Below are 27,851 nucleotides of genomic sequence, written 5' to 3' on the forward strand. Positions count from 1 at the left end.
GCAGGCTGGATTGGACCCCCTAGCGGGCTGCTTCAGGCCCGCGGGCCGTACATTTGACATCACTCAGATAACGGGTCTAGCAGTAAAAGACCTGTGGACTGAGTGCAAACAAGACCAAAATGTGGTCTAAATGTAGTCTTAAATATAGGTCGCTACACGCTGCAAACCCTTAGACCTACTCACCGAAACCCCTGTGGTTCCATCAAACCCAGGTTAAGAACCACTGGGAAAATCACTAGCATAGAAGGAGTAACCTTCAGTTGAGCTCTGAATTCTACCCAGAATATAACAATATATTGCTAAGTAGCCCAACAAAGAAAAAAAAAAACACTTTAGGGACAAAATTTTCAGTGCGTGGAGGTGTCATACTGTGGCCTCCTTAAGGCTAAATGTGTTTGCAACTCGAAACCACTGGGACATCTCCATTGACCACAAGTGTCTCGGCAGTGCTATGCGGTAATTCAGGGTGCTAGTTAGAGATGAGCTGCATTTAGAGACTGGATCATGAAGACGCAAGATACTTTGGGTCAAAGATTAAGGTGAGGCTGCTTATCTGCAAAACTTTTACAACTTCTTCAAACCCTGCCCCCTGAGGGAACAAAAACTTTGAATTCAGATTGTTGGGAGTTTTCAGAGCAGATGCAGACATGGGGAAAGGCGTTTACCTTAGCAAAGGAGCGGCGGTGGCCTTGGCGATAGTCGGCTTGGCCGCCGTCGCAACCATTATAGCGCTCTCGGTGGTCTATGCTCAAGAGAAGGAAATGAAGAATGATGTCGGGACCACAGCAGAGACCACTACTACTACCGCCACTACTTCTACTATCACTAGTACTTCTTCTACCTCCACCACAACTACCCTCAACTCAACCACCCCCATCCCAACAACCCCCATCTCAACAACTCCCGCCCCAATGGAACCCTGGCATCATTACAGGCTCCCCCAGACCCTCGCTCCCATCTCCTACAATATCACCCTTCGACCCCAGCTGGAACCCCAAGAAGACGACATCTTCATCTTCACCGGCAGCTGTTATGCCGTCTTTACTTGCGTTCAGGACACAAACCTTATCCTCATCCACGCCAACAAGCTACACCTGAATCCCTGGGATGGTGGATACCTAGCAAGTTTGAGGGGCCTCAACGGGGCAGAGACGCCCGGCCTGAGGAAGAGCTGGCTGGAGGTCCCCACGCAGTATTTGGTGCTGCAGTTAAACGGCAGTCTGAAGGCGGGAAGCATGTATGAGGTGACCACACACTTTACGGGGGAGCTGGTAGATGACCTAGGAGGATTCTACAGGAGCGAATACATGCAGGACGGAGTGAAAAAGTAATGTTTCTGTTTTTATTGTTTTGTTACTAGCTTACATTTCCTTGTAGACCCCGAATTTAGTTTTTGTCTTGTCTTTCTTTCGGAAAATGTGTGGTTCCTCAAAGACTAAATTATCTCGACAACTTCCGAAAACACGAATGTGAGGTTTATTGAACTGTCTTTGATGTTTCAGAAAATGGCAATATTAGCAGTGCTAACCTTCTGAGGTTCAGATAAAATTTTAGCTATACGAAAAATTGGTACGTCATAATAAAAAAAGGCTATATAAATGTATATTAATTAGGTGATTAGCATTAAGGGGTTTAAAGATTGACTTCAAATAAGGTTTGTTGAAGACTGCATATTCCCTTTGATGTTTGAACAAATGTTAAGATTATCTTTAAGATTTAAGACTTTCTACAATGTTTATTTAAAAAAAATTGCTAGACCAAATGAAGAAGTGAAGTTTCATCAAAGACAATATTGTATTTTATGTTGACTAAAGTGGTAGCCTAATGTTAGATCTCTTGGAGACTCTGATGGTCAGGAAAGTGCCAACTTTAGGATGTTCGTAGACGCTGAAACATTTTAGTTTGTTAATGCCACTGAAGTCAAAGCGTTTGTTCGTTGTAATGGTTTGTTTTGAAAGTGTTTTCATTTAGTTTTATTGATCTGAGTAGATACACTGCCCTCTAGTGGCAATGGTGAATATGACATAACTCATTTCACATCGCTGAAGCCAGCTGCTCCCTGTTAAGGTCAACATAAGCAAAGTTTTTGTTTGAGCTAATGTTTTTTTTTGATGCATTCATAATTGAATTTGTAGGCACATTTAAGCATATTTTATGGGAATATTTATTTGAACCATTTCTTAAGAGCATTGTAAAAAACAAAACAAAACCGTATTTTAGAGCATTTAAGCTCGTGGACTTTTGCTATGTAAGTTAGCTAATTGTTATTTTGTTGTACTTAGAACCAAATTTTTAAAAAAAATACCGTTCTTTTTTGTTCCATATCTGATTACTCGATTATTCGAACTAACTAGTTTAACGATTAATCGACTTCTAAAATAATTGATAGCTGTAGCCATAAATGTGTTATATGTTAACAAAGGTTTATGATCAGTTTTCCTGTATAGTATTAATGCAGGCCATAGACTTCACCATCAGTTGACGGGAAATGGGGCGCGGGGCCTAATTTCAAAAACTTAAAATTCCAATATTTTCAAAATCAAAGCCACTAGCGACCTAAAACCAAAACAAGCACCTCCCTTAGGCATATATGAGTTTCCATGAACAGCGACATCAAAAAATTCTAAATCCCGATAATTTTTTTTAATATAGGAAAACTTAAAATGGCTATAAAATTCTCAGATTTTACGGTGGATGCACACAAATCACCAAATGCAGGAATAAACACCCACATTTTCAGGATCAATAGCAATATTTAAAATATATAAGTTTTTGCTTGAAATAGTGACTTTTTTTAAAAAATTTAGCTTTCAACAGTTAGTAAATCACTCAATTGAAATGTTACATAAAATAAAATACATAAAAGCCAAATTTTTTGGGGGGACGCAGAAATGTTGAAATTACTAATTCTTTGCAAAAAAAAAAAAAAAAAAGGGCAGTTGGCCGAAAATTACCTGATTTTTTATTTTAATGTAAAGTCACGCTAGTGACGCTAGATACAACATGGTGGCCATCGCGAAACAAAGAGCTTTTTAAGTTGAAAATTCTTGTAAATAAATGCGTAAAACCCAGAATTTCTATAGATATGAGCATAAAACAGTCTAGATTTATCCTGAAAAGCAACAAACCGGGCAGTTATTATTCATTTTACGTAAACATTTCGAGCTAACGTTACGCTAATTTTTTCCATTCATTTTTTCCACAATATTTCAAAGTGAAAACATGGTGCTATTTTATGTAATAATTACCTTGAATCCTCAACCAAATCACTCTTGAGACAAACCGAGTAGTTATCCTTCATTTTACGTACAGTGGGGAGAACAAGTATTTGATACACTGCCAATGGGAAAACCCATTGGCAGTACGTAAAATTTCAGGCTAAAGTTACGCTATAGATACAAAATCCAACGCGGCGGCCGTCACAGCGTCACAAAACAAAGCGCTTTTTAAGTTGAAAATTCTCGTAAATAAATGCGTAAATCCCAGAATTTCTATTAATATTAACATTGAAGGGAAAAGGTACCATATAATTATTTGCATTAGTCTAACACATTCATTTAACTATAGCTTAGGCAGACTTCACTCAGTGGCCTTGACACAGTAAAGTTAATCACCTTATCGGGGCTCCTGAGGGGGAAATGGAAAAATGGTACAGTTTCTCATAGGCACCGTCTAACTGTTTGCATTACTTGAACACACGGAATACAATTAATCAGGGAATAGTATCATTTCTCATATTTACTGTGGGACTGTACTGCTCTGACACACCTAGTGTAGAATAGACAGCACACCATAGTTTAATAAAAAGAAGCAGAATAAATACACAACGCCATCTTATCATAGAAGCCCAACGTGTGCGTCACGAGCAAGATTGACGCACCAAAACTTGCAAATCAGTTCCGCAAGGACAAAGCGCTCTTTGTCCGACAACAAGTAGAGTCAGCCCGGATAACAAAGTTGATAGCAGGCGCTTGGGACGTCAAGACCAGCGTCGGTCGCTGTGGCAACCACGTCCCGTCCACGGACGAATCTAACCGCCTAAAACCGGCCACAGATGGATGGTCCCGGGACAACACGCAGCCACACCTTCGGCCCGACCTCCTACACCACGAACTTAAAAACACTGGACACTGAGATAACACAGATTTGCTGCTCGGAAACATTTTCTATGTAGCCTTGCTTTGGATCCAGAATGGTCTCTCCGTCGTCTGTTTTTGCCTTGTTTTTGACCATTGTCGACGAATAAATTGTCAACCTGTTTTCGGTGAGTCTTCTAAAAACTTTTGAAACATGGAGTCAGTACAAAGGGTTAAAATAAGAAGAGAACGCGCCGATTTTTGTTTCCTCCCGGTTTGGCTCGCGGGGGCGGTAAACAGAGGAGGACCAGTTCCGTTCGGCTGCCGCCATTTCCGTGCAGCTTTGGCCGGGGGGACTAAATTCCAACAACATAAAACATTCTAGATTCATGGTTAAAAGCAACAAACGGGGCAGTTATCATTCATTTTACGTAAACATTTCAAGCTAAAGTTACGCTAATTTTTTCCATTCATTTTTTACACAATATTTCAAAGTGTATACATGGTGCTATTTTATGTAATAATTACTTTGAATCCTCAACAAAATCACTCGAGACACTCCTGCCTGCTTGTATGCAGTAAAACTTTCATCATGTTTCCACCTAAATCCGGCGTTAGAATGCAGCGTATTTGAGTTTGTCACAGTGAAGGCCACCACAACGCTCTGCCTGTGCCGGCCCCCTATAGGAAGGTGTGGCGCAATGTCTGTAGGAGCTGTGTCATCAACAGATGGTGAAGTCTATGTGCAGTACTAAATCTAATCAGGCTATTATAAAATCTTAATGTCATAAAATGTCTGACACAGTATTTGTGTAGATTATGTTTGGGGGTTTTCCAATGAGCAACTGTTTTATTGCTTTTACTTGACAATATCAACACGTGTGAAAGTGCTTCATACCTGTGAGTGTCTTTGAAGGACATTCCTTGAAAATTAAGATCAGTTTAACTCAGTCAATTAAGTCCACAATCTGAAATAATTTAAGAGTGAAGGGATCTCGTCATTGATGGTGGTGGAGGTTGTTCATTACCTGGGAAGCGCAGCCTTGAGCTCTGTTTGCACAACATTCCAACCAGCAACATGGCGGCGCTCATTCCATTTTTAGACCAAACAGTGGAAGCAAAAACTGTTTGCTCATGGTGGGTAAGCGACACGTAGCAGAAGATGAACACTCGTTCTTTGCTGCCATCCCTCTCACGGCTCTAGCGGCGACAGTGAATATGACAGAACTCGTCTAACATGGCTGAATCCAGCTGCTCACTGTTAAGACCAACCAAAGCTAAGTTATTGTTTGAGCTAATGTTTTAGGTTTGTAGGTATTATTAGCCGTTTTTTTTTTTGTGTGGAAATATGTGTTTGAACCATTTCTTAAGAGCATTGTGGAAAAAAAGAGCATTTTTTAGCATTTAAGCTAGCGGACTTTTGCTATGTAAGTTAGCCAATTGTTTTTTAGTTGTACTTAGATTTTATACCGTTCGAGGATTCGTTGGAGAGATGTTGTAATGGTTTGTTTTGTAGGTGGTGCATTTAGTTTCATTGATTAGGGCAGATACACTGCCCTCTAGCGGCAACTGTGAATATGCCATAACTCGTCTAACAGAGCTGAATCCAGTTGCTCACTGTTAAGACCTACAAAAGCTGAGTTATGGTTTGAGCTAATGTTTTTTTTATTTTTTTATGCATTGTTAATTTAGTTTATAGGTTTTATTAGTCGTTTTTGTGATAGTATGTATTTGAACCATTTGTAAAAAAAAAATAAAAATAAAAAAAAAAAGCATTTTTTAGCATTTAAGCTAGCGGACTTTTGCTATGAAAGTTAGCCAATTGTGTTTTAGTTGTACTTAGATTTTAGACTGTTTCAGGCTCGGCACAGGTATTTTGATTTTTTATGTTCCTTATCCGATTACTCAATTATTCGAACTAGGTAGTTCATCGATTAATCGACTACTAAAATAATCGATAGCTGGGGCTAAGAGAGACGTTGTAATGGTTTGTTGTGAAAGTGTTGTATTTAGTTTTATTTATTAGAGCGGATACATTGCCCTCTAGCAGCAACAGTGAACATGTCATAACTCGTCTAACAGGGCTGAATTCAGCTGTTCACCGTTAAGACCAACATAAGCCAAGTTTTTGTTTGAGCTAATGTTTTTATAATGCATTCGTAATTTAGTTTATAGGTTTATTTAGCCGCTTTTTGTGGGAATATGTGTTTGGACCATTTGTTAAGAGCATTGTTAAATAAAAAAAACAAAAAAACAAAAAACATTTTTAGCATTTAAGAGAATTTCAATGAATTTGAGCTACTGTATGTCTACTTAAAATCTTCAGTTGGAAGTTTAGTTTTTACAGTGGGTAGACTTAAGCCCTACTTCTTACGTCCTCAAGGCCCATTGTGGGTCCTGGGTTTTGTTCCTACCGATTCAGCACGGACAGTTGGACCAATGAGGTTTCTGCTAAAACAAGCAGCACCTGACTGCAATCAACTGATTACACTTATAAAACACTAGATTGCTGAAAATCTTGTCGGTTGGAATGAAATCCTGCACCCACAGCAGGCCTTTGTGGAATTGGTTGGAGACACCTGCTCTACACAACCTGACCTTAATCCGAGTGTGTGTGTATCAGGATCCTGGCCACTACTCAGATGCAACCAACAGACGCCCGCAAAGCCTTCCCTTGCTTCGATGAGCCCGCCATGAAAGCTGTCTTCCACATAACGCTCATCCACCCCCAAAACACTGTGGCGCTGTCCAACTCCATGAGCTACGGCGAGTCACATATTCTCATCGGGTGCCAATCACGGCACTAGACGTCCAATCCATTTTAAGTGGGAGGGTGGCAGCGAATGCACGTTCGTTCTACTAGTGATAACATCATTTTGTTCTTCACTACAGAGCCCGTCAACATCACTGTGGATGGCCAGGCATTGATATCGACCAGCTTTGAACCCACAAAGAGGATGTCCACCTACTTGCTGGCATTTGTGGTGTGTGACTTCGGATTCATCAAGAGCAACCAGAGCGCCGATGTTCTGGTAAATGTCTTCACTCATGACGTATTCAGGAATAAGAAGATTTGACTTGATCCACATCCAGAGTTGAAGGCAATATTTTCTTTAAATAAGATTTTCTATTGGTTGCAAAGTGAGTCAAGGCCTGGTGGGCATAGCAGTTACTTTGCTTAGTCATTATGGAGACTCTGGAACATGCTAAAGTACTATTTATTTCATATTACATACTAATTAGCAAGCTGGGGGTGCAAGTTAGACTGCTTGAGCTGCGGAAGCTGATGTCTAATCCATTTTGACTTGGTAAAAATACAGTGGATATCAATCAACGTCAATGGTAGCCAAAGAGTTCATGTGTAGCCGGTCTCGTTCTGACCCCTGGCTAGATAAAACTTCTGCGTTGTGTTGTGTTGTCTTTTCAAATGATGACAGGAGGAGGTCGCTTTGTTGCCAGCCACACAGGGAGTTTATTGCCATCTGATAGAAAAAATAAAAATGAATACAGCGACCTCTCTGGCTGAAGCCCTCATGCGCACCTGCCTCTCTGCAGTCTTGGTAATAACTGAAATAGAAAGACTTGTGACTTTGTATATTGTGACTAAATATTGCCATCTAGTGTATTTGTTGAGCTTTCAGTAAATGATACTGCAGCCATTCAACCCAAATGCATGATGGGAAGTGGAACCATGACTGTGCGTAGTGCTACCAATTCATATATCTTCTCTTGGGAAATAACATAAGGTGTTAAGAAAAAGGTCAATTGCTACCTTGCTTCCCCACATTGCTCCCCAAGATATTTCTAATCGTAGGTCGAGGGATTGTAAGGCTTTAGCCTATTATAAATGCTCCAAAGGCTGCCAAAATTCACTCTACTCATTGTTCGCTTCCTTTTATCTCTCTAAACGGGTAAAACGGCGCCATTACAGATTGAACACGACGATGCGTGAGTGGATCGTGCAACGCATGCATTAATTGCGTTAAATATTTTAACATGATACATTTTTAAAAAATTAATTACCGCCGTTATCGGGATAAATTTGATAACCCTACCTTAAGCCTGAACTAAAGACTCTGGATGAGTGTAACATATTATGTCTGTAACGTTAAATACAATTAGAAAACGATTTATTTAAAAAATATACTGTATATATACATATATATACATATATATACATATATATATTAAAAAAAGGCATGGCCGATATTTTTTTGCCGATTCCGATACTTTGAAAATGACGTGATCGGACCCGATCGATCACTCTAGTGCCAATACTTTTGTCCAGCCCATTTTTGGAGTTTTGCGTAAAATGATAATGATTTTAATTTTTTCCCCATTTTTTTATACATATATATATACAGTGCCTTGCAAAAGTATTCGGCCCCCTTGAACCTTGCAACCTTTCGCCACATTTCAGGCTTCAAACATAAAGATATAAAATTTTTTGTCAAGAATCAACAACAAGTGGGACACAATCGTGAAGTGGAACAACATTTATTGGATAAGTTAAACTTTTTTAACAAATAAAAAACTGAAAAGTGGGGCGTGCAATATTATTCGGCCCCCTTGCGTTAATACTTTGTAGCGCCACCTTTTGCTCCAATTACAGCTGCAAGTCGCTTGGGGTATGTTTCTATCAGTTTTGCACATCGAGAGACTGACATTCTTGCCCATTCTTCCTTGCAAAACAGCTCGAGCTCAGTGAGGTTGGATGGAGAGTGTTTGTGAACAGCAGTCTTCAGCTCTTTCCACAGATTCTCGATTGGATTCAGGTCTGGACTTTGACTTGGCCATTCTCACACCTGGATACGTTTATTTTTGAACCATTCCATTGTAGATTTGGCTTTATGTTTTGGATCATTGTCCTGTTGGAAGATAAATCTCCGTCCCAGTCTCAAGTCTTGTGCAGATACCAACAGGTTTTCTTCCAGAATGTTCCTGTATTTGGCTGCATCCATCTTCCCGTCAATTTTAATCATCTTCCCTGTCCCTGCTGAAGAAAAACAGGCCCAAACCATGGGTGATGAGCTGTGATGCTTTTACGCCAAACATATCGTTTTGCATTGTGGCCAAAAAGTTCAATTTTGGTTTCATCTGACCAGAGCACCTTCTTCCACATGTATGGTGTGTCTCCCAGGTGGCTTGTGGCAAACATTAAACGAGACTTTTTATGGATATCTATGAGAAATGGCTTTCTTCTTGCCACTCTTCCATAAAGGCCAGATTTGTGCAGTGTACAACTGATTGTTGTCCTATGGACAGACTCTCCCACCTCAGCTGTAGATCTCTGCAGTTCATCCAGAGTGATCATGGGCCTCTTGGCTGCATCTCTGATCAGTTTTCTCCTTGTTTGAGAAGAAAGTTTGGAAGGACGGCCGGGTCTTGGTAGATTTGCAGTGGTCTGATGCTCCTTCCATTTCAATATGATGGCTTGCACAGTGCTCCTTGAGATGTTTAAAGCTTGGGAAATCTTTTTGTATCCAAATCCGGCATTAAACTTCTCCACAAAAGTATCTCGGACCTGCCTGGTGTGTTCCTTGGTTTTCATAATGCTCTCTGCACTTTAAACAGAACCCTGAGACTATCACAGAGCAGGTGCATTAATACGGAGACTTGATTACACACAGGTGGATTCTATTTATCATCATCGGTCATTTAGGACAACATTGGATCATTCAGAGATCCTCACTGAACTTCTGGAGTGAGTTTGCTGCACTGAAAGTTAAAGGGCCGAATAATATTGCACGCCCCACTTTTCAGTTTTTTATTTGTTAAAAAAGTTGAAATTATCCAATAAATGTTGTTCCACTTCACGATTGTGTCCCACTTGTTGTTGATTCTTGACAAAAAAATTAAATTTCATATCTTTATGTTTGAAGCCTGAAATGTGGCGAAAGGTTGCAAGATTCAAGGGGGCCGAATACTTTTGCAAGGCACTGTATATATTAAAAAAAGGCATGGCCGATATTTTTTTGCCGATTCCGATACTTTGAAAATGATGAGATCGGACCCGATCAATCGGCTATACAACAAACACAAATTTTCCCCTTCCTGACTGTCAACAATTATTTTAGAATTTTTGGAACATGAACATTGGAACAATTACAATAGTAAAGATTAGAGATGTCCCGATCTGATATTTGGATCGGATCGAACGCCATTATGGGCAAAAAAATGGGCATCGGTATCAGATCGGCCGACACGGAAAAATTCCGATCCAGACTTCCGATCCAGTTTTTCTTTTTTTAAAGTCCGGTCCGGGTTTTCCAGCGCACCGATTTACATAATCCATTCCAGTTTTTGCTTTGGTTTCCCTAAAATCCGGTCCGCATTTTACGGCACACCTTCAACACACTACATTTACATTCCCAATTTACCGAGAGACTTTATCGGTAAAAATGTCAGCTGTGTGGGATCATTTCACCATAAAGGACGACAAAGACGAAGAGGCAGAGTGCAACATATGCCACAATAAAGTCAAGCGTGGTGGTAAAGCTGTAAGAAGTTTTAATACAACCAACCTAATCAAACATTTAGCAAAATACCACCACAAACAATATGAGGAGTATGTTAAGAAAACCGAAGACAAAAAGAAAGGTCCTACGCAACTAACACTGGCAGAAACTTTTGATGCGTGAGAAACTCTGGCACTCGACAGTCCCAAAGCCCAGGGAATAACAAGAGTCATTGCCGAAGAATTCCTTCTGGATGACGAGCCATTATCTCTCGTGAGTAAAGACGCACCATCCAACACTTAGAACCACGGTACAACATGCCCAGCCGTCATTACATCCTTGAGCGATTTGGCCGTGGAAGATTCGAGAACGATTCACAAACATCCAAATTCCGATTATTGAAATATGTCAAGTAAAGCGGAACTAATACACAGCGCGGTCTTCGGGACACAATGAGAAACGGACCGCATTGCGTCCCGAGAGTAAACGTCATGCTTGTCATAGACCCGGGTAATGCCAATGCTCAACTCACGGCTTTAGCTCACCTCATGCCGCTGGATAAAAAACACAAGAATACCTGACTGCTGCTGACAGCTGCGACAAACTACGTCAACATCGTTTTGCTGTAGATAATAGATATCATATGTATATAGAACTAGATGCAAAATGACAGACTTGATGGAGTTAGCAACATTGAAGTATTGAAAACTAGATGCGTTAGTAAACAGCCGCCATCTTAAAGCAGGAGACTTCCCTAGTAGGCTGTTGTGAACCTTCCAAGCGAACCTAATTAACTTTTTATCTAAAATACTCCTAAACTGGCAAAATTTTGACTTGAATGTATCTTCAAAACAGTTTTAAAACGTTCACATGTCGAAAGTAGACAGAAGGGAAGTTATGGAATAACGGGAGCAATTTTAACAACTTTAACAGTTGATTCGCAAAATTAAATGAATGTAGTTTAAAGCTGCTGATACAGAATGGGGACTAGAGTATTTTATTTACAGTTTTAAAATGTTAACTTGATACTGAAATAGTCGTTTATTTAAACCTGAGAGGCTTTTTATACAATTATTGTAACTAATGCACGAAACATTAAAAGCATCTAATAACTTGGGGGGGTTTGTGGGATTTTCCAATGAGGTTGTTTGTGTGTTTTGCTTTTTTAAGACGGTTTACAATATTATTTGCACGTTTTACTGACTGACTATGCCATTTCTGTTTGTTATTTATAATGTTTTGTGTTTGTCACTGAATAAACAGGTCAGTTTCTTGTTACCAACCGTTGTGTGTTATTCAAACTCACCTAATTCAGCTGGCTAGTTGTTATCAAGAGTACTAAAACCCTTTTCAACATGAGTCTGACAACTAAGTAAGGAGGCTAAATAACTTTAATACATGCTCAGATAGGCCGGTATCGGCCAGTATCGGTATCGGATCGGAAGTGCAAAAACCTGGATCGGGACATCCCTAGTAAAAATACAAATAGTACAAAATAAAGACAAGGGAGTACACATACCTGATAGAAAAAATAAAAATGAATACAGCGACCTCTCTGGCTGAAACCCACATGCACACCGTCAAAGGAAAAAGAATGGCGGGATCATGAGTTTTAACTCCAGCTTCGTCGGCTTAAATGTCTTAAAAAGAGCATTACACTTTATGTACCCAAGTTCTATGAAACACAAATACTCTCTGAACAAGCTATGCTACATTGAAAAGCGAGCTTAACTTTCTTATTTAGCGTTTTTTGTACATTGCACAACACACAAACAAAAGAGCAACTTCCCCTTCGTACCTGCCTCTCTGCAGTCTCAGTACAACTGAAGAGAGCGCGAACACAGGAGGAAGTGACATCACAACGAAGTCAAAGGTCATGTAGGATAAATTAAATGAAAATAAATAAAAATCCTCCCTATAACAACACTCACAAATATGAAGAAGGTAATTGTTATTTTTTGAAAAATGCAATTAGAAAAAAAAACAAACTTTGGTGAAAATTACTTTCAACCATTTTACACATCGGTTACACATGGAACACATTTTTTTTCTGCATTTCAGATCAGGATCTGGGCACGTAAGAAGGCCCTCGCGGAGGGTCAAGGAGACTATGCCCTAAATCAGACCGGGCCCATTCTGGCGTTTTTTGAAGGCTACTACGACTCCTCCTACCCACTTAGCAAATCTGGTACATTCACTTAATTTAATCTAATTCAGTGGTTCTGAACTTTGCTAATGGTTCCGAACCCGGCAAGTTTCACAAGCCTACCCTCCCAGTTCAAAAGGATTGGACGTCTATTACCATCAATGTCAGTGAATGAATGACCTTTTTTCAGATCAGATTGCGCTTCCTGACTTCAGTGCGGGGGCTATGGAGAACTGGGGTCTGATCACATACAGAGAAAGCGCCCTCTTGTACAACCCGTCCACGTCGTCAAATGAGGACAAAGAATGGGTGGCCACCGTCATTGCTCATGAACTTGCACACATGGTATATGATAAACATCGAATGCTTAAAATAAGTCGTCAAAATCCTAACGACTGTTTCTCATCAGTGGTTTGGCAACTTGGTGACCACGCGGTGGTGGAACGACTTGTGGCTCAATGAAGGGTTTGCCACCTATGTCTCCTATCTTGGGGCCGACTACGCAGAGCCACAGTGGAAAATAGTGAGTTTTTTTTTAGCGGGAGTTAGGTTGTTGGCAATTTATGAGTGTTTAAAGGGTATTACAACACCTGGGGAAATGCTAATATTCCATCATTTATCCATAAATGCATGCCTTTTGGATTCATATCATGCCACTTTGTGTAATTACACACATCGCAACACCAAGAAAATGATAGAAATTTGGATCGATTGTCAAGCTAAAATGACCAGTGCTGGAGATCCCGGAAATCTAGCATATTTCGTGCGTGACGTCACAACACGGAAACACCCGGCTCAGTGCTTAGTACTGAATGGCGGCGATGATGGCGGACAATTTTGTTTCTAGTTGCAGCGACGAATCCGACGTAACGAACGTTCTTCTAATGGTGACGAGGAGAGTTATGAACCTTCCTTCGGTGTTTTGGATTATCAATTTGAGCCCAAACGAAAGACAATGCAGCCTAATGAAACGATCATTGAGGGGAGCAATCCCACTGATGAAACACCGGTGTTCTGTCAAAATTTGCTCCCTTACAAAATTTTGCTCCCAAAGCTTTTGTGGCGCTGAAAAAGCCCTCTTGTACATTCAGTTGGACTCTCAATATTATCCAAAGGTGATCGTTGCTTTCGCGGCCATTTTTAACGTTACGCGCATGTGGAAAACCGCAAGGTAGAAATTTTTGATGGGTTGCAAAATTTGTCAAAACACCGGCAACAGATCGTGTGGGAAACACCGAATGGTTTGTTTTGCATTTCTTTTTGTGAAGCTGATACACTATGACCGCAAAATAATGTGTAGAATAATTATCATTTATTGTGCTATCATAACCAGTGTTGTTAATAACGGCGTTACAATATAACGGCGTTACTAATGGCGTTATTTTTTTCAGTAGTGGGTAATGTAATTAATTACTTTTCTCATCTTGGCAACACCGTTACTGTTACTGAGGACGAAAAGGCATGCGTTACTATGCGTTACTATATTGGGCGAAAAGTCTGAGGGAGACGGACTCACCGAGATGACAGAGCAGAGCAGGAGTGGGGAGGAGGCAAGAAAGTTGTGACGCCGAGCAAACGCGATGCTAGGTAGCTCCAATAATACATGTTGTGGCCGATAGCCTACAAACTATGCCCGCATGTTATGGAAGATATGGTAGACATGGTAGATATCACATGTACTGTATATAGATATAACTAGATGCAAAATGACAGACATGGCACTAAATGCGTTAGTAGACAGCCGCCATCTTAAAGCAGTAGACTTTTTAGGACGGCTCTGTTGTAGAGAACCTTCCTAGCGAACCTAAGTAACTTTTTATCTAAAATACTTCTAAATCGGCAAAATCTTGACTTGAATCTGTCTTTAAATGATGAAACAGTTTTAAAACTTTCATATGTCGAAAGTAGAGACAAGGGAAGTAATGCAATAATGGGAGCAATTTTAACAACTTTTAACAGTTGATTCAGGGTAAAGGGTAAATTAGGGTAAAGAATTGTACCAATTGTACCAAAAACCTTCACAAAAAACTTCACATAGAGTGGCCAATGTTTTTTTTTTTTTTTCTTTTTTGAGGGGGAAAAAAAAAAAGTAATTATCACCAATTACTTTGCCAAGTAACTAATTACTCTTACATTCAGGTAATTGAGTTACTAACGCAATTACTGTTTGGGAGAAGTAATTTGTAACTATAATTAATTACTTTTTTTCAGTAAGATTAACAACACTGATCATAACAGACACAAATATGAATGGGATTAGAGGATTTGTTGTATACCGTAATTTCTGGACTATAAGGCACACCTGACTATAAGCGCCAGCCACCAAATTTGATATGAAAACGGCATTTGTTCACAGATAAGCCGCACTGGACTATAAGCTGCAGTTGTCCTCATTGTATTATGGGATATTTACACCAAAAGATATTAACTGATAACACTTAATTTGACAATGGCATCATAAGACTGTCATGAAACCAAATGAACCACCATTAAGTTTTGAACTAATTTGGTGCAAAGCCTTATTGTTTTAAAAATCCTCATTTGGCCATCACTGCTCCCTTGGGGGAGACAGTCAACCTCTGCTGCCACCTGCTGTCAACACTGTTGTCATCCAACATTCCTCCTAGCATGCATTGCGGCGCTACAGATGTAAAAACAATCAAAATTCATGTTCTGTGCTAATTATTTCTTCAGTTACTGTTCCAGTTGTTTTATTAATTGCTAGTTATGGTATTTGGTAACATTTTCTTGGATAGTGGTGTCATAATACTGTCATAATTACATGACACTGTCATAGGCATTATTGAATGCTTATAATAGATGTCGGTTAGTGTCATCCAGCAAATTATCTCACTTTTGAATGGACGTAAAAGATCTGAGCCGGACATAGATGGAGTTAGTGACATAATATGCAACATGACACACTTTGACATCTGTCATAATAATTGAGTAATGGCCATGATAGTGTCGTGTCATGTCATAATTATGACGTTCTTATGACAGTCTTATGATGCCGCTGTCAAACAAAGTGTTACCTATTAACCCAAATAAATCATCAAATAAGCCCCACTGGACTATAAGTCGCAGGATTCAAAATGAGGGAAAAAAGTAGCGGCTTATAGTCCGAAAACTAGGATATATTTTACGAGCGATAATTTATACATGTGTCCAGTCCTATATCCAATGCGTGATATGTTTTTTATTATATCAGAGTACTCAGTCTGGCCATTTCAAGCTTGGCTGCTCCCCTCCTTTGCTTTGCCTGGGGTGGTCTCATCAGTGCCAGTCATCATCCTCTTTCTTGATATCTCGGGACATTTAGGTGGCTGCGCGTGTATGGTGGGCACCGCATCTGCTTTTAGCAGCAATTTCTTAGCAAAACCTGATTTCATTTGTCCATAGTTGGAATAGCTTTCAGGTGTAAAATGCGCACCACACAAAACCGTGCCGGAGGCTGGGTCTGCAAAATTAGCCCTTTTAGCACGGACGAACTTTACTCATTGTCTGCGTAGTCCAGCTCTTTTTCTCGCGTTCGGGAACTCATGGGTACTACATTGCATCTAATGGCTATTTGTACGCCACATAGCATGACAGGTTTGAACCATTTTAGCGATTTTTTGATAAAACGCGAACGCAACTCTCTCGTCGATAAACAACGATGGCACCTGCCTCAACCTTTTGTTTCCTTGCTGTGACGTCAATGCCCCATTCGGTTGTTTCCGGAATACTTTCGGAAATGTTCGTAATTTTCGATCTATTTTCGATAATTGCTCATGAATGTGATTTATTTTTTTGTTAAGTTTATTAATATTTGTTATCTTGCCACATAACGGCTCTATTGATATCTCACAGCCCCTTAGTATTATAATACCCTTTAAAATGTTGAACTTTCAGAAAGATTTGATGGTGCTGAACGACATCATGAGGGTGATGGCGGACGACGCGTTGGTCTCATCGCACCCGCTGTCGTCCAAGGAGGAGGATGTGATGACACCCGATGACATCAGAGCGCTTTTTGACGCCATCACGTACAGCAAGGTGTGGCATTCTCACCGGCTGCTTGTTCACATATTTTAGTTCTTGTTGGTTTTTACCTTCTAAAGGGAGCGTCGGTCCTCAGGATGCTCTCGGAGTTCATCACAGAGGCGACCTTCACCAAAGGCCTTCACGTGAGCAGATATGCTAAATGGTATTAGCTTGTTTTAACGTGTAGCGCGTTAATCTAACAGATATTGTGTTGACATGTGTGCAGACGTACTTGGAGGAGTACAAATACAACAACACAGTCTACACGGACCTCTGGAGGCATCTGCAAACTGTAAGGATTCAAGCATCTTTGAAATGGGATTTATGACATGAACACGATTTTTTTTTTAGAATGCAGTAGAATTTAACTATTAACAATTTGAACAAAATGATTTCAAGCATATTGCAAGCCTATTCATAGAAAGTCATCCAAGTCCTGAAGTAGCAAAGCAGGCTCAAACCATAACACTACACAACAAAAACATTGATAAAAGCTCAGCTTTCGTCTTGTCCCTCAACAGAATACTCTTAGAAAAGTCTTGAGAATCATTCAGAATTTTTTTTCCCTTTGATTTTGCAAAGGTATGGTAAGACTGTTTTTTGGGGGGTGGGGGGTTGTCAGCAGTAGTTTTCACCATAGCACTCCACCATGAATACCATGTGCAAGTTAGTGCGTTGCATTCTGTGGAAACCTCCCATCTGATGCTTACAGGGAGCTTACTAGTAGCTGGAGATGCTAGCCTGGGCTTTTAGCCGAGTGGTTATTGTGCTCTCCTGCCGCGCTGGTGTTGTGGGTTTGAGTTGAAGGGGGTCGATCGCGTTGGCGGCACGTCTGTGGCGCAGTTCAGACCGGTTACATTGGTGCCGTGACCAGGATCGGCAGTGAAAGTTTCCGAGGTTGAGTGCATTGGGTGCAAGTTGTTGCGTGGCATGACATGGAAACCTCCCTTCTGATATCTTCATGAGAACACACTAGCGGCTGGAGCTGCTAGCCTGGCCTTTTAGCCTAGAGGTCATTGTGCTTTCCTGCCGCACTGGTGATAGTCCTGATCTGGTCAAAGGGGACGGATCAAAATGCCAGCGCATCACCGGCACACTTCAGACCGGTTACACTCATTATTGAGCACTGATATTACAGTAACTGAAGTAAGGGGTCACACTACTCAGCACCCCCAGGAAAGTCTACGCCAAGAAGGGTCCTGTCGATAGTTGAACCTCAGCTCAAGAAGGAACAATGTGCTTTTTGTCTTAGCCGTGGAACCAAGGACCAGCTCTTTACCCTCGCGAGGGAGCTCGATGGGGGATGGGAGTTTGCCAATTCAGTACACATGTGTTTTGTGGATTTGGAGAAGGCTTATGACTGTGTCCCCAGGGGCATCCTGTGGGTGTACTCCTAGAGTATGGGTGGTTAGGGGCCATAAGTCGGACCTGTTCCTGATGAGGGTTGGACTCTGCCAGGGCTGCCCTTTGTCATCGGTTCTGTTCGTTACTTTCATGCACAGAATTTCTAGGTGCAGCCGTGTGGTAGAGGGGTGTGAGTTCGGTGGTGGGAGGATCTAATCTCTCCTTTGCAGATGATGTGGTCCTCTTGGCTCCATCGCACAGCAACCTCCAGCTCTCGCTGGGGCGGTTCGCAGCCGACTGTGAAGTTGCTGGGATGAGGAGCAAGTCTGAGGAACATGGTTCTTAGCCAGAAAAGGATGGATTGCTCACTCCAGGTCAGGGGTGAGTGCCTGCCCCAGGTGGAGGATTTCACGTATCTCGGAATCTTGTTCACGAGTGAGGAAAGGACAGAGCGTGAGCTTGACAGGCTGATTGGAGTGGCGTCTGCATTGTTGCGGGCGCTTAAACGGTCTGTTGTGGTAAATAGAGCTAAGCCGGAAGGTGAAGCTCTTGATTTACCGGTCAATCTCCTACCCTTCCCTCACCTATGGCAATGACCGAAAGAACAAGATTGCAGATACAAGCGGCTGAAATGAGTTTCCTTTGCAGAGTGGCCGGGCTCAGGCTTTGAGATAGGGTGAGGAGCTTGGTCATCTGGGAGCGACTCTGAGTAGAGCCGCTGCTCCTCCATGTTGAGAGGAGCCAGTTGAGGTGATTCAGACATCTGGTTTGGATTCCCCCTGGACACCTCCCCAGGGAGGTGTTTTTTGGCATATCCGATTGGGAAGAGACCCCAGGGCCAACCCGGGACACTCTGGAGGGATTATATCTCCAGCTGGCTTGAGAACGCCTTGGGATTCTCCCAGACGAGCTGGTGGAAGTGGCTGGGAGAGGGCTGTCTGGGCATCTGTAACGACGAAGTAAGGGAGGTCTGAAGTACTTTTCAAATACACATATTGCCTTGTGTTCCTTTGTGGCTTCCTTGTTTACTTGTCAGTGTGCTTCATTGGTCAATTTTGTAGGTCGGCCATTCCTGGGACGTTTCACAAGTATTCCATGTTTTCTCCATTGTTGAAAGAAAGTCTTATTCTTGATTGATGTCAATTATTTCATTTTTCATCTGTAAATTTCTTTAGATCATGGCTTTTAGTTTTAATTCTTTTCTACCCAATTAATTTTGTCAGATTGGTTCTCTGACTGATATCTTTAGGATTTAAAAAGATATTGGTGTTGTCAATGAGCATGAACTTAGCGTTCTAGAAAAATGAGAAAATAGTTCTAAATGGAATCCTTTTGGCTGTTTTTTGTAACTAGGCTGTGAATGAAGCTGGACTGAATCTGCCTGATTCAGTGGAGGAGATTATGAACCGATGGATCCTTCAGATGGGATTCCCAGTAGTCACCATTGACACTCGGAGCGGCACCATCTCCCAGAAGCACTTTCTGCTTGATCCGGAATCGGTGGTGGAAAGACAATCACAGTTTAAGTGAGTTTGATGTGGTTTCTACAACCCCTAGCAAAAAGTATGGTATCACGAGTCTCAGACGAGCACTCACTCATACATTTTATTATGTAGAACAAACTCAGATTAAAAGCTTGAAAAAATAATGAATTAGTTCAAAAGTGCAACTCCTTGGCATTCAGAATCACTAAAAGAAATGAATAAAAAACACTGTGGTGGTCAGTAAATGTTACTTTTACAGAGCAAGTGCAGGGAAATAAATATAGAATCACTCCATTCTGAGTACAAATTTATGGAATCATGAGAAACAAACAAAGAAATAACAATCAAAACACATTTCTAGTATTAAGTTGCCCCATCTCTGGCTTTTATGACAGCTTGCAGTCTCTGAGGCATGGACTTGATGAGTATTCTTTATCAACTTGGTGCCAACTCTCTTTGATTGCAGTTGCCAGATCATCCTTCCAGGTTGGAGCCTTGCTGTGGACCATTTTTTTTCAATGTCTACCACAGGTTTTCAATAGGGTTGAGATCTGGCCTATTTGCAGACCATGACACTGACTGGATGAGTCTTTCTCCAAGGAATGCTTTAACAGCTTTAGCTCTGTGGCATGATGCATTGTCATCTTGGGAAATGATTTCATTATCCCCAAACATATTTTCAATTGAAGGGATAAGAAAGCTGTCTAAAATTTCAATGTAAACTTGTGCATTTATTGAAGGTTTAACCACAGCCATCCCTCCAGTGCCTTTGCCTGACATGAAGCCCCATACCATCAAGGACTGAGGGAATTGTGATGTTTTCCCTAGGCAGTTATCTTTGCAAATCTCACTGGAACGGCACCAAACAAAAGTTCCAGCATCATCACCTTGTCCAATGCAGAATCCTGACTCATCACTGAAAATAACCTTCATCCAGTCATTCGCAGTCCATGAATGCCTCTCCTTAGCCCATTGCAGTCTTGTTCTTTTCTGTTTAAGTGTCAATGATGGTTTCCTTTAAGCTTTCCTGTATGAAAATCCCATTTCCTTTAAGCAATTCTGCACAGTTCTGTCACATACCTTGACTCCAGCTTCCTCCCATTTCTTCTTCATTTGTCTTGTTGTACATCTTTGTTTTCAAGACATATGGCCTTTAGTTGTTTGTCATGACGTTCGGATGTCTTCCTCGGTCTACCAGCACGCCTAACTTTAACAACCTTGCCATGCTGTTTGTACTTGGTCCAGATTTTTGATACAGCTGACTGTGAACAGCCTACGTCTTTGGCACGTCTTTGTAGCGTTACCTTTTTCAAGAAGTTTCATAATCCTCTCCTTGGTCTCAAGAAACATCTCTCTTGTTGGAGCCATGATTCTTGTAAATCCACTTGGTCCAGCAGCCCTCCAAAGTGTGATAACTGCACTGTTTTCAACTGCTGACTAACGAGCAGATCTAATCTGAGGCAGGGGCCCAATTAAGGAAAAGAAATTGACTGGGTGTGTCTGTATTTTCTACTCAAAATGGAGTGATTCCGTACTTTATTCTTCAGAATGGAGTGATTCTATATTTACAGTGCCTTGCAAAAGTATTCGGCCCCCTTGAATCTTGCAACCTTTCGCCACATTTCAGGCTTCAAACGTAAAGATATGAAATTTAATTTTTTTGTCAAGAATCAACAACAAGTGGGACACAATCGTGAAGTGGAAGAACATTTATTGGATAATTTAAACTTTTTTAACAAATAAAAAACTGAAAAGTGGGGCGTGCAATATTATTCGGCCCCTTTACTTTCAGTGCAGCAAACTCACTCCAGAAGTTCAGTGAGGATCTCTGAATGATCCAATGTTGTCCTAAATGACCGATGATGATAAATAGAATCCACCTGTGTGTAATCAAGTCTCCGTATAAATGCACCTGCTCTGTGATAGTCTCAGGGTTCTGTTTAAAGTGCAGAGAGCATTATGAAAACCAAGGAACACACCAGGCAGGTCCGAGATACTGTTGTGGAGAAGTTTAAAGCCGGATTTGGATACAAAAAGATTTCCCAAGCTTTAAACATCTCAAGGAGCACTGTGCAAGCCATCATATTGAAATGGAAGGAGCATCAGACCACTGCAAATCTACCAAGACCTGGCCGTCCTTCCAAACTTTCTTCTCAAACAAGGAGAAAACTGATCAGAGATGCAGCCAAGAGGCCCATGATCACTCTGGATGAACTGCAGAGATCTACAGCTGAGGTGGGAGAGTCTGTCCATAGGACAACAATCAGTCGTACACTGCACAAATCTGGCCTTTATTGAAGAGTGGCAAGAAGAAAGCCATTTCTCAAAGATATCCATAAAAAGTCTCGTTTAAAGTTTACCACAAGCCACCTTGGAGACAGACCAAACATGTCGAAGAAGGTGCTCTGGTCAGATGAGACCAAAATTGAACTTTTTGGCCACAATGCAAAACGATATGTTTGGTGTAAAAGCAACACAGCTCATCACCCTGAACACACCATCCCCACTGTCAAACATGGTGGTGGCAGCATCATGGTTTGGGCCTGCTTTTCTTCAGCAGGGACAGGGAAGATGGTTAAAATTGACGGGAAGATGGATGCAGCCAAATACAGGAACATTCTGGAAGAAAACCTGTTGGTATCTGCACAAGACCTGAGACTGGGACGGAGATTTATCTTCCAACAGGACAATGATCCAAAACATAAAGCCAAATCTACAATGGAATGGTTCAAAAATAAACGTATCCAGGTGTTAGAATGGCCAAGTCAAAGTCCAGACCTGAATCCAATCGAGAATCTGTGGAAAGAGCTGAAGACTGCTGTTCACAAACACTCTCCATCCAACCTCACTGAGCTCGAGCTGTTTTGCAAGGAAGAATGGGCAAGAATGTCAGTCTCTCGATGTGCAAAACTGATAGAAACATACTCCAAGCGACTTGCAGCTGTAATTGGAGCAAAAGGTGGCGCTACAAAGTATTAACACAAGGGGGCCGAATAATATTGCACGCCCCACTTTTCAGTTTTTTATTTGTTAAAAAAGTTTAAATTATCCAATAAATTTTGTTCCACTTCACGATTGTGTCCCAGTTGTTGTTGATTCTTGACAAAAAATTAAAATTTTATATCTTTATGTTTGAAGCCTGAAATGTGGCGAAAAGTTGCAAGGTTCAAGGGGGCCAAATACTTTTGCAAGGCACTGTATTTCCCTGTACTTGCTCTTACTGTATAAAAGTAATATTTACTGACTACCACAATGTTTTTATTCATTTCTTTTAGTGTATCTGAATGCTAAGGATTTTTTTCAAGCTTTTTACCTGAGTTTGTTCTACATAATAAAATGTCTGCGTGAGTGCTCGTCCGAGACTGGTGATTCCATACTTTTTGCTAGGGGTTGGAATAGAAAATACTCTTATCTAATGTAATGTAATATGTCACTCCAGTTACGAATGGTACGTTCCTGTCACGTGGTCTAAAAGTGGCGGTGTCGCTAAGCAGCACTGGCTGCTGAAGACGGAAGGTGGAAATATTTTGTTAATATCCTGTGTATATGTATATATATATGGACACGTAACACTATATATATTAAACCAGAAAGCAACCCAGACATGGCCCTGGGTCCCGATGAGTGGTTGGTGGCCAACATCGACATGGTGGGCTTCTACAGGGTCAACTACGACCCCCAAAACTGGGAGCGTCTGCTAGCCAAGCTGAGCTCCCACCACCAGGTAGCAATGACGAACGGTCCCGTTTACGAATTCCAATTGGAACTTTATCCTCTTTGCATCTCCTTTCAGGAGCTTTCCGTCATCAACAGAGCGCAGATCATCGATGACGCTTTTAATCTGGCCAGGTGACTTGAAATCTTATACTCTATGTCAGGAAAACTTCAGAACTTCTTCCATTGTCAGGGCCCGTATTGTGAACACTACTCTGGCTTTACGGACAACGGAGTTTCTCCACAAGGAAGTGGAGTACATGCCCTGGCAGGCGACCATCAACAACTTGCACTACTTCTACCTCATGTTTGACCGTAGCGAAGTCTACGGACCCATGCAGGTGCAACTTTAGCCAATTTGTTCAATCTTAAATTCTCCCTTAATTTGCAATGTTATTAATTGCATTATGTTTTGGTTCGTTAAGGCTTACATGAAGAAACAAGGCACACACTTGTTCAACTACTACAAAAATCTGACAAAGGACTGGAGTACCATCCCGGAAAAACACACTGACCAGTAAACCAAACAGCATGTTTACATAATGAGGTGTCCTGTCAATAATAGGTCTAACGTGATTCATTGTGTGTGTGATTGTGAAGGTACAACATGGTAAACGCCATCGCCAACGCTTGCAGCACTGGCGTGGAAGGCTGCCGGGAGCTCACTGCTGGCTTGTTCTCAGCTTGGATGAAAAACTCATCCAACACGTATGTACCTTGGGTGTATACCACAGCTTTTGTTCTAAAATTGTGATTGTCTCGTCTGTCTATACTACATTGAAACTAAATATACAGTGGGGCAAATAAGTATTTAGTCAACCACTAATTGTGTAAGTTCTCCCACTTGAAAATATTAGAGAGGCCTGTAATTGTCAACATAGGTAAACCTCAACCATGAGAGACAGAATGTGGAAAAAAAAAACAGAAAATCACATTGTTTGATTTTTAAAGAATTTATTTGCAAATCATGATGAAAAATAAGTATTTGGTCAATACCAAAAGTTCATCTCAATACTTTGTTACTGTATGTACCCTTTGTTGGCAATAACGGAGGCCAAACGTTTTCTGTAACTCTTCACAAGCTTTTCACACATTGTTGCTGGTATTTTGGCCCATTCCTCCATGCAGATCCCCTCTAGAGCAGTGATGTTTTGGGGCTGTCGTTGGGCAACACGGACTTTGAACTCCCTCCACAGATTTTCTATGGGGTTGAGATCTGGAGACTGGCTAGACCACTCCAGGACCTTGAAATGCTTCTTACGAAGCCGCTCCTTTCTTGCCCTGGCTGTGTGTTTGGGATCATTGTCATGCTGAAAGACTCAGCCCCGTCTCATCTTCAATGCCCTTGCTGATGGAACGAGATTTTCACTCAAAATCTCTCGATACATTCATTCTTTCCTTTACACAGAGCAGTCGTCCTGGTCGCTTTACAGAATAACAGCCCCAAATCGTGATGTTTCCACCCCCATGCTTCACAGTGGGTATGGTGTTCTTCGGATGCAATTCAGTATTCTTCCTCCTCCAACAGTGGCGCCTCCAGAAATTTTTCATAGGGGTGGCCAGATGGGGCCACCTAAAATCTTGGGGTGGCCAAAACTAAAAGCCATAATTTCAGGTTTTCATTATATTATTGCAGTAAAAAGGTCAGGGGAAAACTATCAGAAAGAGTTAAGGACACGCTACTGATATACTTTGGTGTATTGTGTAATATTTGATGTTACTAATGATTTAATGTGCATAGTCCATAACTGTCCAGTCAACATTTTGAGTTCCACAACAATTCTGTTTTATTGTGTTATGTATACCTTAGGCATAAGGTGTACATTTAACTAGGGCTGTCAAACGATTAAAATTTTTAATCGAGTTAATCACAGCTTAAAAATTAATTAATCGTAATTCAAACCATCTCTAAAATATGCCATATTTTTCTGTAAATTATTGGTGGAATGGACAGATAAGACGGATAGATACATCCAACATACTGTACATAAGTACTGAATTTGTTTATTATAACAGTAAATCCACAAGATGGCATTAACTTTATTAACATTATTTCTGTAAAAGGGATCCACGGATAGAAAGACTTATAATTCTTAAAGGATACATGTGAGTTTGTATATTGTGACTAAATATTGCCATCTAGTGTATTTGTTGAGCTTTCAGTAAATGATACTGTAGCGACTTAACTGTTCTGCCCAAATGCATGATGGGAAGTGGTGTGATCATGAGTGTGTGTGGGTGCTGCAAATGCTATATCTTCTTTGCGTTGGGTACACTATAGGGTGTTAAGAAAAAGATCGACTCCTGTCATTCTTCCCCATTTCGCTTCCCACAATAATTATAGTTGCTGTGGGAGAGATGACAAAGCTTTCGCCAATTAAAGCACGGCCCCAATGAATGATTGTATCTACTCTACTCTGCCTCTTTGTATATAAGTAAAACGACGCCATTGTAGGCTGTTTGCGGCAATGGGTAAATGAGTCGTACCACGAATGCGTTAATTGCGATAAATATTTTCACGTGATTAATTTTAAAAAATTAATTACCGCCTGTTAATGTGATAAATTTGACAGCCCTACATTTAAAAAAACAAAATAAATGCATTCATTTGGGAAGAAATGCATAACTGATGCTACAACAATCTAACGATATACTGGCAAGCGGGGTGGCCAGTGGGGTGGCCAACCAATTTATAGGGGTGGCCGTGGCCACCACTGGCCACCCCCTGGTGGCGCCACTGTCCTCCAAACACAAGAACCTGTGTTTCTATCAAAAATTTCTATTTTGGTTTCATCTGACCATAACACATTCTCCCAGTCCTCTTCTAGCAAACCGCAGACGGGCCTGGACGTGTACTGGCTTCAGCAGGGGGACACGTCTGGCAGTGCAGGATTTGAGTCCCTGGCGGCGCATTGTTTTACTGATAGTACCCTTTGTTACTGTGGTCCCAGCTCTCTTTAGGTCATTCACTAGGTCCCCCCGTGTGGTTCTGGGATTTTTGCTCACCGTTCTTGTTATCATTTTGACGCCACGGGGTGAGATCTTGCGTGGAGCCCCAGATCGAGGGAGATTATCGGTGGTCTTTTATGTCTTCCATTTTCTAATAATTGCTCCCACGGTTGATTTCTTTACACCAAGTGTTTTACCTATTGCAATTTCAGTCTTCCCAGCCTGGTGCAGGTCTACAATTTTGTCTCTGGTGTCCTTCGACAGCTCTTTGGTCTTGGCCATAGTGGACTTCGGAGTGTGACTGACTGAGATTGTGGACAGGTGACTCTTATACCGATAATGAGTTCAAACAGGTGCCATAAATACAGGTAACGAGTGGAGCCTCGTTAGACCTCATGAGAAGAAGTTAGACCTCTTTGACAGCCAGAAATCTTGCTTGTTTGTAGGTGACTAAATACGTATTTTTCACTCTAATCTGGAAATAAATTCTTTAAAAATCAAACAATGTGATTTTCATGTTTTTTTTCCACGTTCTGTTTCTCATGGTTGAGGTTTACCCCTGTTGACAATTACAGGCCTCTCTAATCTTTTCAAGTAGGAGAACTTGCACAATTGGTGGTTGACTAAATACTTATTTGCCCCACTGTAACGATAAATAAATGAACCCTCCGATACTACTTTACCTAGCAAGCTGAAATTTGATAGTGCTAATCGTCATGAACAGTTTGACAAAAAAATCCATGCCTCAAATTTTATAACAGTGGTCACATTGTGTTCCAATCAATCAGAATCAGTGCCAATCTGAGGAACACAGTGTACTGCAGCGCCATTGCGGCAGGAGGCGTCGAGGAGTGGGACTTTGCGTGGGACATGTACAAGAACGCCACCATCGCCTCGGAGGCCGACAAGCTGTTATACGCGCTGGCTTGCACCAAAGAACCCTGGCTTCTCAATAGGTGACAAGTAGCACTAGGCAGCGCTTGAGAAGCAGTAGAACTTTCTTCATCTCTGCCATGCGTTTCAGGTATCTGCAGTACTGTCTCGACCCGGAAAAGGTCCGTAAGCAAGATGCCAGCTATGTTATTTATTACATTTCGGACAGTCCAACTGGACAACCGTTGGCTTGGGACTTTGTCAGGAGCAACTGGGACTACTTATTCAATGAGTGCGTTAGCTGGAAGATTTAACACAATTTCAGAAGAGTCGATCATTGAGATTGTTTTCTTGTGGCACAGTTACGGGTCTCAATCCTTGGGCTTCTGCAGGTTAGTTGCAGACGTGACAACGCGATTCTCCTCAGAGTTTGAGTACAAACAGGTACGGTTACCTACTCGCTGTTTTATTTTTAACATAATTTTCTGAATTAAGATGTTGGGCCTTTGCAGCTGCTCCAGTTCAAAAAGGAGCATGAGGGGCAGCTGGGTTCGGCCGCCTCGTACGTGGACCAGGCTTTAGAGAGGACCCGGGCCAACATGAAGTGGGTGGCTAACAACAAGAAAGAAGTGCTCAAGTGGTTCACCGATAAAGCCTCGTCCTCACTTTGACGCTCCTTCATATTGTTGCAAGTCTGCTTAATAATTTGTACGTGATACAATTTTTTTTTTTTTTAAAAACATGTTTTTTCTAATAAAACTGGTTCAGATGAAATGACCAG

At 41.2% G+C, this 27,851-nt stretch overlaps 1 protein-coding gene across 1 annotated transcript; it reads left to right on the top strand.

The window, feature by feature from the left end:
- Nucleotides 1–647: 647 nt before the first annotated feature.
- Nucleotides 648–27,741, top strand: LOC130918893 (aminopeptidase Ey-like). Its single transcript, XM_057841158.1, has 20 exons — nucleotides 648–1,327; nucleotides 6,700–6,842; nucleotides 6,969–7,108; nucleotides 12,596–12,722; nucleotides 12,871–13,025; nucleotides 13,090–13,203; nucleotides 16,575–16,718; nucleotides 16,784–16,849; nucleotides 16,933–16,998; nucleotides 19,404–19,576; nucleotides 22,974–23,050; nucleotides 23,125–23,258; nucleotides 23,328–23,383; nucleotides 23,442–23,589; nucleotides 23,674–23,765; nucleotides 23,849–23,956; nucleotides 26,986–27,153; nucleotides 27,222–27,362; nucleotides 27,433–27,514; nucleotides 27,583–27,741. Exons 1-20 carry the CDS (start codon nucleotides 648–650, stop codon nucleotides 27,739–27,741), a joined length of 2,973 nt encoding a protein of 990 aa, XP_057697141.1.
- The last annotated feature ends 110 nt before the right edge of the window (nucleotides 27,742–27,851 follow it).

The sequence above is a fragment of the Corythoichthys intestinalis genome, chromosome 1, assembly GCF_030265065.1.
Source record: "Corythoichthys intestinalis isolate RoL2023-P3 chromosome 1, ASM3026506v1, whole genome shotgun sequence".
Classification (NCBI taxonomy): Eukaryota; Metazoa; Chordata; class Actinopteri; order Syngnathiformes; family Syngnathidae; genus Corythoichthys; species Corythoichthys intestinalis.